Source organism: Centroberyx gerrardi, chromosome 7 (genome assembly GCF_048128805.1).
Source record: "Centroberyx gerrardi isolate f3 chromosome 7, fCenGer3.hap1.cur.20231027, whole genome shotgun sequence".
NCBI lineage: Eukaryota > Metazoa > Chordata > Actinopteri > Beryciformes > Berycidae > Centroberyx > Centroberyx gerrardi.
The window spans coordinates 7,091,399-7,104,527 of NC_136003.1; the positions used below are offsets into that span (position 1 = coordinate 7,091,399).

Sequence of the window (13,129 nt, forward strand, 5' to 3'; positions counted from 1 at the left end):
CTGTAGAACTGTCCCTAGTTGTGACTCATTGTGTATGGGGGGGTGAAAAGCATCCTGGGAAACTCAGACTGGAAGGGACTGAAGGCTCAGTGACATCTAGGGGCGGTGATGCGCAACTACAAAACATTTTTAACGATTTTCTCTGCATAATTCAGTGACCTCACTATTTTTCTATCATATACCACCGCTATTGCATTGTTATATGACCTTGACTTGTATCATGTATCAGTTATATAAAGATATCATCCAGTATGGGTCAATATATAATGGTAAATATTGTGTTTAAACTGAATTTGAACTGAAATTATCTATTCTGACACAATTGGCCATGCCAATAATTGATGGCATGGCCTACATTGTGGTTATTTGTTAGGTGTTTTATATTATGTGTTTTTTATTGTGTTTTGTTTATGTGTTTTATTATTTATGTGTATTATGTGTTTTTATTAAACCGTCTAATCGAATTGAGACAGAATGAATTGAAGTGAATGTCAGTGACAAATCAGTTTTTTATACCTGAAAAATGTTGAAAAGAAACATTGTGGTAACTGAAGTAGTGCTTGCAATTATCATTTATTATTATTAATGAACAATTGCCAAATAGCTACAACAATAAAGTAGTCAACAGTAAGAAAAATCTTCAAATTAAATCAAAGCTTATTTGTCAAATGTACAGTAACAGTACAGCGCAGCAGCAATTGTTAGCTGGCAATGAAATTCTTAGTCTGTCAGTGTCATCAGCATTGTGAACTAGATCAAAAAGGTAAACAGAGAATAAAGCAAAAAAACAAGAACACAAGAAAACAACAAGAACAACAAGAAGACAATGAAGTAGTGCAAAGTAAGAGACAAAATAAAACTAGCACAATAAGTAATAAATCGGGTGGGAGTGCTAAAACTTAAAGGAAATAGAGTGGGTTTGCCATACACAAAGTATAACTAGATAATACACAGGCGTGATTTTGTATGTGCAATCTTTACAGTATAACGGATTTTAATGCTTTCATACAACATGAGATGACCAAGTGATAACTGGCCTGGGAACGTTTTCACCACTGTAAGAGTACCGTGATGACTTTCTTTGTATGCCTATCCGTGCTACAGGGACCTATATCCTGAGCTCATGGACCTGGAGTCAGTTCTGCCATCTCCGTCAACTGTGGAAAATAGAACAGCAGGGGATGTTTACACTGTTTTTCATTCCAGCATGCAAATGAGAAATGTAAAACACCATCAAATTATTTGTTTTATACACCATGTCAAATTAAAAGAACCTCAGCTCAGCTAATGTCTTTTCTTAAAGGAGTTTGAGTTTGGACCTATATGTAATTTGTCTCTTACATACCTGTAGTACTTGTTTTCCTAATTTTAAGTTAGCCTATGTATTTCGCAACTTCTCTGTTTACTCTCAGCTCCCCTAAAGGAGCCTATAAATGTTGGGCTTTTTAGATATTTTGACAAACTCCATTTGGACTCATTGTTAGCAGCAAGAGGCCTAGCAGTGGAGCTCACCATTTCAACTGACAGCTGACTCTGGAGTCAATATTGTCTGTGGGTACTACAGGTATGTAAGAGAAAAAATATATATAGGTCCAAAATCGCAGAAATGGAGCATCGCACCGCCAACCTCCTCCTGTTATTATCTGTTCACAAGATGCTTGTGCAAGCTATCTCCGAATTGTGTCTGGTTTTATGTTGGTTTATTATTATTAATGATATGTCTATTATGCCTTGGGGGGTTTATTGCGCTCCCCGCAGAATCTCTCGCATGCTGCTTGGATTCATTGGGGAGCTTCCTCAAGAGCAGAGTCTTTTTTCTGCCAAATACAACTGTATAACCATTAGTGCTATAATGGTCCAACTCCTTTGACGTAAGTGTCTCTGACTGAACTTATCCTTCAATGTCTTTTTTTAGACTTGATGCCCTAATTAGCTAACTGTGCAGACTTCTTTTCTTTCATCTTTTGATATACAGTATTTATATATATTCTTTCTATATCTCAGATGTGTTGTAATTAGTTATACCTTCCTAGGATTGTAGTTCAGAATATTATACTCACAGTTTATGGGGAGGTGCATGCTGCGTCTATAACCACCTGACTTCAAAGATGGCTCGGGAACTCCTGCAGCATCAAATCCAATGACTTGGTTTATTTCTGTGTCTTTGTGTCTCTTCATACGCTGAGCAGTTCCTTCTAACTTTACCTCCTCTCTGCTGAGTGGAGTGTTTCCTCTGGTTGAACTCTTCCCTGCTCCTCTGGACCCAAACAGCACAAAACATCTCTTTCTCAACTTGTCTGTCAATAAAACAAAGATACATATATTGTATTTGTTAAATGGAGAGAGAGAGAGTGAGAGAGAGAGAGAGAGAGAGAGAGAGAGAGAGAGAGAGAGAGAGAGAGAGAGAGAGAGAGAGAGAGAGAGAGAGAGAGACATGAAAATGTAAGACAATCAGAGGGGCTCATTCATAAAACTTACCGGCAAGTTTAGCGTGACGTTAGGGGCAGTTACCGTCACGTTTTCTCATTCATAAACGTAAATTACCGGGGCTTTATTAGCGTTACCGTTTTCCCCGTAATACCCCTTTTGATCATTTAGCCTACATATTAAAGCAATTCAAAAAAGCATACCGTGCTATAAAAAATAGGCTACCACCTGATCTAATCAGACGGTATATTGTAGAAATTAATGAAAACAAATTCTAATTAGTCTATTAACAAATCAATAGATAAAGTCCCAGGGTATTAGCCTAATTATCATTGGAAACATGGAAATGTTTAATAAATATGACTCACACACTGACTTTGCAATTAGCCTATTAATTACCGCTCTGTTTGCGGTTAAACGCCACTTTCTAATAGCATGTTTCAGTTTATCATGATAAAAAAGAGAAGATGACCACACACACATCCCATAAACTTTTTAGCAGCTGCTGGAGTGTAGCTGAGAAGAGGAAGAGAAACGCAGCTCATGCTGCCAATGTCCCTATATCAAAACGCTGTAAGATAAATAAATCATGATCAGATCACCACCTATGGTCAATTTATAATTTCTGTAAGTGACATCATAAACATTCGGTTTATCATGGTCAGCATTGCAATTACAGCAGTAGGAGTGACTGAGGAGGAAGGTAACATATCTGTGCAGTCCATTGCACTGACACACAGGTGTGGACAGGTGTTACATGTAAAGCCTAATTAGCATGTTGGTTTTGATTGCTTGTCACCCGGCAGCAGCTGAGGATATGTAGCTCCGTCACAGTATTCACAGCAGTGGTGTATTTATGAATTAGGTCAAATTACCGGGTCACTGTTTGCGCGCCGCCATAGCCTACTGTTACCCCAGTTTTATGAATGAGCCCCATCAGTCTCTCATGGTATTGGGTATGAATAGTAATACTTACCGAATAGCGGTTTGCTTTCCTGTCTGCTTTTCTGGTTTTCATCTCTGTCTGCCATCTTGTCTTCTGACTTTAATCTATATAATGAAGGAATGCTACTCTTGGGGCAGAAAGTCAGATGGTACTGACTGTCAAAAGGAAAAAAAAAAAGTACATTTCAAAAAATAAAAACAATTTAATGAGATCTTTTTGATCAGGTTGGACTGAGGACAGTGGGAAGCTGCAGCTCCTGTTTTAAAAATAACAATTCCAAACACAGCAGAAGCTGCGGTCCCCAGCTCATAGGAGTTTTACTTACTCAACAGTGTTGTGAAGGCAGAAAGCAAGAAGTGACACAACACTTCTTGCTTTCTCCCTTCAGAAAGCAAGAAGTGACATGCAGGTTGCCTTGGCTTTTCTTGATTTTTGTCTGTGTGATGTTGTCATCAGCTTAGCCTAGATGCTAGGTTAGGGTGTAAGCTGTAATATCAGTGAGTTTGTCAAAACAGGCAGTGAGCTTGAAACTAGCGACGACAAGCAATTTTCACTTCTTCTTCTTCTGCCTTAAAATGATCTGTACCTCAGAGACCGTAAATTCTGGAGCAGAATTTTTCCAAAATGATGAATCAAGCTTATATTCTCACTGTCAAATCATTCGCCCCATAGGCTTGGACCCCACTTATGGCTGTTTGCAGCTACATTTTGTTGTTGTTGTTGTTGTTGCTGTTGTTCAGAGAGTCTGTAAACAGATATTACATATTAAGTTTGTTTAATTATATATTGAACTATGCTGATATTCATTAAAAGTGAGGGATTGTTTTAAAGTTCAGGTAATCTGCAGGACCTCAGAGCTATCAATACAGCAAGAGAGCAAAAAATCCATCAATCAATTAGAATCGGATCAAAAATAGCACAATGAGGGAACACTGCCAGGAAGTGCCTTTAAGTGATTAACAAGAAGAAGAAGCACATATAGTAGAACTCAAATGAAGATCAGCGATGAAAAGTATTTTTATAAATATTAATATACATAGTCAAACACATAAACTGATACAGGCAGAGGGTAAGAGATAGTGTTCTTCATGGGTTGAGATCAAATCAGTCATATATAATATCTAAGTACATCACATATGATTTACAGCATATAGTAACAGAGTGTCTAATTGTATTAGATGTTGTATCTTATATATCGTATATGAACCAATACTATGAAGAGATGCAATATTGATCCCAAGGGAGGCTATGTGTCATATAGCAGCAAAACAAAAAATACACTAAACACATACAGTATATCCTCCATTTATAGCAATTACATTTTACAAAGGCTATAGTAGTAACAGTCATAGCTGGAACTACAGAATACACCACAAAGGCTACTACATTTTTACATACATTGTTAGCAAGCTAGTACATAAGACAGTAGAAAGATAAATAGACACTGTAAAGTCTCTTGTTCAGTTTCAGTTATGGCTAAAACAAATAATAATCTAATGGTGGAAATCCCAGATGTGGATCACCACCAAAATCAAATCAATCGTTCCTCAGCCCAAGGCCTATCTGTCCACCAAACTTTATGGAAATCCATTGGAAAGTTTTTCAGACATCCTGCAGACAGACCGACAAACTGTCGAACGGACGAAAACATAACCTCCATGCCGGAGGTAATATAACCTCATCCGTGCATCAAATAAAGACATTTATATCAATTTCTGACACATCAGGACATATAATGTAATACGTATCACATAAACACACACACATTAGCCCATATGAAACTACATGAATCAAAATGATAGCCCTATTCTGAGTGTGCGTGTGTGTGTGCGTGCATGTGTGTGCGTGTGTGTGTGTGTGCATCTACACATGTGCACAAGCACAAAATGTGAGTGTGTACCAACCAACATTGTTAGACATACATCTTTACCATGAAATGCAAAAAGGATGAGAGTTCAATATATGATATTGCATGTTTTTGTGTTAAACTTTGTAAAAAGTAAGGTTTTCAAATTCATGTGATAAAAGAAAATAAAAGAAAAAAAGAAAAATTCCCATCCCCATTATTAAATAGCGTTAGTACACTGATATTAATTTTGCTATTAGCCAACTAGCTAGTAAGGCTAAGAGTAAGCTGCAATCATGGCTTTTTAGCTAATGTTAAGCAAGCTGCTATCATGGCTTTTTAGCTAATGTTAACTAAGCTAATATCATGGCTTTTTGCTAATGCTAACTAAGCTGCAATTGTGGGTTTTTGACTTGGGTTTTTATTTACAAGATACACAAATAAACAATACAAAGAGGAATAGCCACCTACATGCATACATCATAAATCATATACAGAGAAAATCACAATGAATCATTAGCAAAAATAATAACAATTAAAAAAAATAAATAAATAAATAACTGAATAAATAAATAAATAAAAGCCAGATGCTTCATGTTAACAACCAATATTTATCAAAAATCCAATGTCCTTACTGCCTTCCTACCGGTATTTTATATTTTATATAAAGTAGTACCATAACCTTTTATTTCATTTACAAATTGGGAAACAAATAGCTTGGCTTTATAGCTAATGTTAACTAAGCTAATATCATGGCTTTTGGGCTAATGTTAGCTAAGCTACTATCATGGCTTTTTAGCTAATATTAACTTTTAGATAATATTAAGCTTGTGGCTTTATGGCTAATGCTAACTAAGCCAATATCATGGCTTTTTGGCTAATGTTAACTAAGCTGCTATCATGGTTAAGTCTGATTATTTAATGTTACAAGTTAACATTTTCTCCACATGCTTTTGCAGATTTGATGGAGATGTAATTTATGGCCAGTTTCCAATTCAATGCTTATGGAGAGCCTATAAAATGTATACTCTGTAACAGATATGATTTAAAATGTAGCGAGGTGCCATTAAATTTTTTTTTTTAATTAAAAGTAAAATTACTGTCTTCAAAAAATACTCAAAAATATCAACACAAAAAAGCTAATCAATTACAGTAACGAGAGTAAATATAATTTGCTACTTCCATCCTTGCTTGTGCACATATGTATCAGTCAGTGTGTGTGTATGTGCCTTATGTGAACGTGCGTGTGTCTGTCTGCGTTCATAGCCCGGGTTTCAATGTATATCTGTGTGTATTCATGCATGTGTATGCAGTGTGTGTATCCATCCGTGTGTTTACCCTTACAAGGTGGTTGTGGAGGCCTGCGGCGTGAGCGGGTGCAGGCGGTTAGAGTGTGTATGAGACTGTGTGTGAGACTGTGTGTGAGACTGTGTGTGAGACTGTGTGTGAGAGTGTGTGCTTATGAGGCTGTGTACGGCGTGTCTGTATCTAGCAGACATCAGGTTGTATAGCAGAGGATTGACAGCAGCGCTGAGGTAGAACAGGACAGAAGACACCAGGTTAAAATACTGAGACAGATAGTATAAAATATAGGCACGTGTGTAAGCGTGTGTATCGTTGGCATATGTGTCATTGTGTGTGTTAGAGCGCACATCATTGTATGGGCTAGTGGATGTCATGGCTTGTGTGTTTGTGCCTGTTCTGGCGTGTGCGTGGTTATGCGTGTCGTTCTGTGTATCACTTTGCATATGTGCGTTTCCACCAGTGGGTGTGTCATTTTGTGCGTTAGCGTGTGTATTTCCATTGCCATTGTGGTACAACATATAGAGGTCTACGTCTAGTTGTGTATTAGCATTGTGTGTATCACTGTGTGTATTCGTATGTGTAGCCATTTGCATGTTAATGCTTGGATCCAGATGAGTGTGTGTGCTTTGATCAGTGTGTATGCATTTCCCACTGGTGTGTGATATAACACTGGAATATGAGTGCTTGTCTGTGTGTGTGTCCATATTGACCTGGTCACTATGTGTGCGTGCATCAGAGTAAGTGTCCATGTTGGTGTGTGTCTCAATGTGTGTGTCAGTCTCACTATGTGTATCTGCTTCTACATGGGTGTCCACCTCTTCTGTGTGTGCGTCTGTATCAGTGTATGTGTTGATTTTGATTTTGGCGCTTGTACCAGCTTCAGAGAGTGTTTTATCTCCATCTGTGCTGGAGTGTGTATCACTCTTGTCTGCGTGAGTGTGTGTGTTCATCTTGACATGCGGGTCTAAGGGTTTTCCAGTGTTGGAGGGCGTTTCAAAGTGTGTGTCTGAGTGGGTGCTGGGGTCAGTAACTGTCTGTATGTTGATGGCGACATTTGTATCATTGTCTATGCCGGTGTCAGAGAGTGTGTCATTGTCTATGTGTGTGTTGGTGTCTACGTATACATCCTGTCCATCGATACCGGTGACAAAAGTCAGAGAGAAGATGGTCCGACCGACGTGGAACGGCAGCCAGCACAGGACAAACACTAAGACTATCACTCCTGGAGGAGGTGAAGGGAGAGAGGAAGGAAGAAAAAGAGAAAAGGGAAAGACGGCATTACAATCACAAGATCTCAACACAGTCTCACAAAATTTCGCTAACAGTTACGTTTTTGCATTTTAAGATATTGTGCACATTTCACAAAATTTTGTGAGACCAGAACTGAAGCTGTGTGTGTGTTTCTCACCCAACATTTTGACGGTGTGACGGTGCGACTGGTCTCTGCGGCTGCTTTGTGGACGGAGCCACAGTGTTCGTCCGATCAGGCTGTACACCACTCCCAGAATGCCGAGCGGCACCAGGAAGTACAAGTTGGAGAGGATCATCATGGCCGCCAACAGGCCGGAGGAGGCGGCGTAGGAAGTACAGCGACACTCTTTCTTGTCACCTCCTTCTGTCTCTCTTCCTCGCCATTCCTCCGTATCCTCTTCCTCCCCTCCTCCTCCCTCATCTTCTTTCTTTTTATTTTGCCCCTCTCCTTTAACTTCCATCTCTACTTCTCCTCCTCCTCCTCCTCCCTCATCTGCCTTTTCCTGAACTTGTATTTTAGCGTTCATTTCTCCTCCTCCTCTTGGTTTCCACTCTTCTATTTCACCTCCTCTCGCTTTTCTCTCTCCTCTCTCTCCCAACTCACTCAACTCCTTCTCAACTCTTCCATCCCATCCCATCATCTCTTCTCCTCCCCACTTTACTCCCTCTATCCCTCCTTCCATAAAAGCCATTTCCCCACTTCCCTCTCCCCCTCCACCTATCATTATTCCTCCCTGTCCTCCTTCCTCCCTCCATCCCCCCATTCCTAACTCCTCTCCTCCCACTTCCTCCACTCCCACCATGACCAACACCGGCGCCGCACTGACGATCGCCCCCAGCCAGAGGCAGCCAATGAGAGCCTTGGTTCTGTGCCGCGTGACCAGGGTCTTGGCCGCGATTGGCCAGCAGACCGCCAGGTACCTCTCCAGGGAGAGGAAGGTGATGTGGAGGATGGTGGAGAAGGTACAGCACTCTGAAAGGAACATGGTCAGCTTACAGACAAGGTCTCCCAAAGGCCAGGGCCTGGGCCGCCATAGCTACAGGTGGAGGGATAGAAAGAGAGAGAAACAGACAGAGGCGTCTATAGTTTCTTGGGGTGTTTAGAGCGGCTACTTCTCCCTCCTATTTCCCCCCTTAGTGCAGTTCGTGAGGTAGATTGGAGGTTTCATCAACTGTTTACACACATTGGCAGCCTTCTAGGCTAACGTTAGCAATTGAGCTAGCGATAGCCTAGCTAGCAAGCAATGGTTGGCTATTTCAGGGGGTTATGAATGTAAATACCACAGGAAATTGAATGCCGTAGGACTATAGTTATAAAGGAATATCCATGTCTTTTAAAGTTGTACTTGTGGTTCATTTTCGGCTTTATTGTATGAAATTTCTTCCGTTCACGTGCGACTCTGCTCTGTTTAGCCATGTTGGAAAGAGCGATTACGTCACAACTCAGCTAATTCGTGCAGCAGCTACAATCCCGATTTCTCCAACTTGATCATCCGACATAATAAAGTGTTCATGTGGCACTTCCTGGTCGGAAATTCGTTCAGACCGTAAATCCAACAACACTTGAATGCAGGGTAATATCACAGGAAAATACAAATTAAGAAGTTGTTTAACTTGCAGGGGTATCAGCAGAATCCCCTGTTTCTACAAACTGAGTTGTAAAATCAAGAAATGAAGTAAAGAGGGATCAATTATTTATTCAGGGTCTTGTTCCATAAACAGTGGGTTTATAGATGAGGACCACAACAGGTGCAATTCCCATGGAGAGTTTATGCAAATGAGATGATCCACAAACACAGCTGATATTGTGATGCTGATAGTCCACATTTGTCCTTTCCCATACCATATTTCTGACCAGTGAAGGAAATGACTGTTCCCATGTGGCTTTTTTTGTTAAATTTTATTTTGCTAGAAATTTGGCCATGTTAAAACCAATGCAAAAGTGAAAAAAAGTAACAACTTATCCCCTGATTCGGACCAAAGCCAACGGACAGTAAGTTTGAAAACACCCATGAACTATGTGGCCCAAACTGGGTTGCACTTCTGCCTCAAATAATAACCAAAAACGTCACAAATTACCTTATAGCTTTTCAAAAAAGCCACCACAAATCATCACACAAGGGTTTCTGGTCATGATAATCACAGAAAAACTCTGGGTCTAACACACTGTGGGGCGAATTCACAAAGAATGGATTGCGGCCGCTAATAGCACCATGAATTGCGTATCATTTGCAACCGCTATTTGCTCCGTCTCAAGGACCAATTCACAAAAGATATTGCGCTAATGATATGCCAGCGCAAACACGCCCATAACCTGTTGCAACTGAGTGCAATTTGCCCCTGTTTTGCGTCTGATTGCAATTACCAATATGGCAAAGTATAAATGTTGTCTTTGTGCCAAGAACACAGTAGGCAGGACAATGGCAGAGAGAAAAAGAAAAATGAAATTTTTAGGCCGCGAGCTGCAAGTCCTGACAGACGAGGTGCAGAGGCATTCCTCAAAACTTCAGGAAAGAAATTTAACCGGGACTGCGAGAAACCATATTTGGGATTTAATATCCCAGTCTGTCAGTGCTGTTGGTGTTTCCAAACGCACCTTCAGACTGCAAAAGAAGATGGCATGATTTGAAGCGGAGAACAAAGGAGAATGTACGGGAGCTTTATTCATGCATCTCACTGCATCCCAAAATAAACTAGAAGGGCACTCGGAGAGCGCAGACTTCTGCCAAGGCCAATCCAGTCTTCTATGATATGCAAATGTGCAAGCGCATCCAATATACGGATCCGCTCCAAAATTTAATGGGTTCTTCCTTGGCCCATGCTACACCCTTCCACGAAGTTTCATGAAAATCGGGCCAGTAGTTTTTCCGTAATCCTGCTGACAAACAGACAAACAAACACACAAACAAACGGCACCTCCTTGGCAGAGGTAGGCTAATAAATTAGTTTGAACGGGGCTGTCCATGGTGCTGAATCTTTAGGCCAAAATAAAGCCCACTGTGCTGACTAGTGAGATAAGTGAAAATATTTTCAGAGTGAGAAATTGAGTTGTATTGATTGTTTGGTTGTATTGATTTATTTGCTTTTGTTTGTGAAGCAATCTGTGTTAAAGTTCCATAGTAATAATAATAATAATATGTAATTATTATCTGTAATATTTACAGACAATTTTATTTTTTAGGTCACCCAAAGGTGGAATTGTTGCAGAGACATTTGTAAGGTCAATTCAATTCAATTCTCAGTTAAATCAACAAGTGATATTCTCCTTCGAAATATCCGCTCACGAGCACACCTGGCATTACGATGCCTTCGCCTGACTACAATCACTGCTTCCATGATCACTGGAAAGTCTGGGTGTGACACCCCTTATAAATGCGCTTCAATTACCACCAACTCTCTGAAGACGCTAATAATTTCACTCTAACTGTGTGTGGCAATTAGCGCCGATCTTTGTGAATTGGACTGTTTTTGCAATGAGGCTCATTTGCATAGAAAGGGGCCAATTTTGCGCCAAATGTATGCATATTACCTAATTTAAATACGTGCAAATAGCACAGGAGCACCGAGACGCTATTTGCGTGGCAGCGCAGTTAGCATTTCACCCTTTGCGAGTGCTTTGTGAATTACACGGCTTCTTTTTGTCTTATTTGCACAGGTTTAGCGTCAGCAAAAGCCGCGCAATCCTTTTGTGAATTCACCCCTAAGTAACATATTTCTGTGTGTGTGTGTGTGTGTGTGTGTGTGTGTGTGTGTGTACCTTATACATATCCAGAGGCACCAGCAGCAGTATCAGCAGGTCACTAACAGCCATACTGCTCAGGTAGAGGTAGGTGGAGCTTCTCATGTGGGGGCGGAGCCAAACCACCAGGATCGTTAGCATATTTCCCAGAATGCCAAGCAGCATCAGCAGACCGCACACCACAGTCACACACACTAGAAATGGGAATATTGCTATATTGTTTTATCAGTACCACCTCTATATTTATTTTTATGTTTCATCTCATCACTTCCCGTGGTCAGAGAAGTGTCCGTACCCAAGTAAGTACTACAGTTGCCAGTTGCCATTCAGTAGCCATGGCTTTTTACTTACCTAATTCGACCAATCTAAATACAGAGTCCTCCCACTGGCAATCTAATTGGTTAGAGCAGTCCTCCAGGAAGCCCGATGCCTGGCCGCAATCCTCGGCTTCACAACCACTGCCGATGTCAACCAGCTCCATTAGATCCATGGTGAAGTGGGGTGGGATTGGATAGAAAGTGAGAGGGGTGGGGGGTGGTTGGGGGGGGTTATGTGTCCGGCTGCTGTCCCCCAGGTAACAGGGCGTAGAGGTGACGCACACGGATGGATTTCCTATGAGGTTCGATCACAGCTGGAACGGGATGGTCAGGACTGCCTGGTCACACCAAAAAACAGCAATGCGAACAACAAAAATCAATTAATATAACACCTATCAGAGTTAATTTGACATTTCTGATAGTTCTGAAGTAGACAAACGACTCCAATCAACACTTGTCAACTCAGAATAATTGTCACTGCAAAAAAATCAACACTTATCAACCCTGGCAAATTTGCTGTGCACATACATATGCACACACACATCCAGGGAAAATACAGTTTATTTTGTATTCATTAAATCAGTTTTCATTGAAACTTTCTAAAAAACGAATGTCATTATCATAGTCATGACTGTCGCCATCATCATTGTCATCATTGTTGTCATCAGTGTCATCAGGACCAACAACAATGGAAACCATGTAATTTGCTTCTCCATTTACAAAACAATCTGTACTCAGTACTGTATACCACTGTTTCCAGACACACAAACATACATTCACACATATGAATTTTGTGTACTGTAACATAAGGTAAAACAGTATACTCACTCAGAAGAGCTTTGATGCCTGCTGCGTCTTCCTCCTGTGGACACACATACACACTCGCCTCACACTGTCTCTCACACACTCTGTTCTCCCTCTCTCTCTTTCTCTCTCTCTCTCTTTCTCTCTCCCTAGCTCATCCCCCTGGACTCATCCTTTGCTTCGCTTTCTCATAAACTATAATTGCATCCTTCCCTCCCTCCCTCTCTCACAGCCCTGTTGTTTCTCTATCCAGTCCCACGTATAGTAATAATAATAATAATAATAATACATTAGACTTGTATAGCGCTTTTCTAGGTACTCAAAGACGCTTCACATACAGGGTAAAATCGTGTTTTATAGTGTCCAGGCCCGGCGTTGAGGGAGGGCCAGACCGGGCCAGGCCCGTCCAATTTACATCTCTGTCTGCCCCCAAATAAAATGTGTTTTATTGAAATCTTGCAGGAATTTTTTTTTTAATGCTATGATAAGATAAG

General features: G+C 40.6%; 1 protein-coding gene across 1 annotated transcript; it reads right to left on the reverse strand.

Moving 5' to 3' along the window:
- Positions 1 to 6,559: 6,559 nt before the first annotated feature.
- On the reverse strand, positions 6,560 to 12,004 carry LOC139914746 (motilin receptor-like). The gene is made up of 7 exons (XM_071903132.1): positions 11,866 to 12,004; positions 11,533 to 11,708; positions 8,380 to 8,812; positions 7,933 to 8,022; positions 7,687 to 7,746; positions 6,695 to 6,828; positions 6,560 to 6,580 (listed from the first exon to the last, which is right to left on the reverse strand). The coding sequence occupies exons 1-7, from the start codon at positions 12,002 to 12,004 to the stop codon at positions 6,560 to 6,562; spliced, it is 1,053 nt and encodes a 350-aa protein (XP_071759233.1).
- Positions 12,005 to 13,129: the final 1,125 nt, after the last annotated feature.

Coding starts and splice junctions, on each gene's coding strand:
- LOC139914746 (XM_071903132.1), bottom strand. CDS start 12,004: ATGGATCTAATGGAGCTGGTTGACATCGGCAGTGGTTGTGAAGCCGAG. Junction 6,829..7,686: donor CCACGTCGGTCGGACCATCT/TCTCTCTGACTT, acceptor CCAACGATACAC/ACGCTTACACACGTGCCTAT. Junction 6,581..6,694: donor CTGCTAGATACAGACACGCC/GTACACAGCCTC, acceptor CTCACGCCGCAG/GCCTCCACAACCACCTTGTA.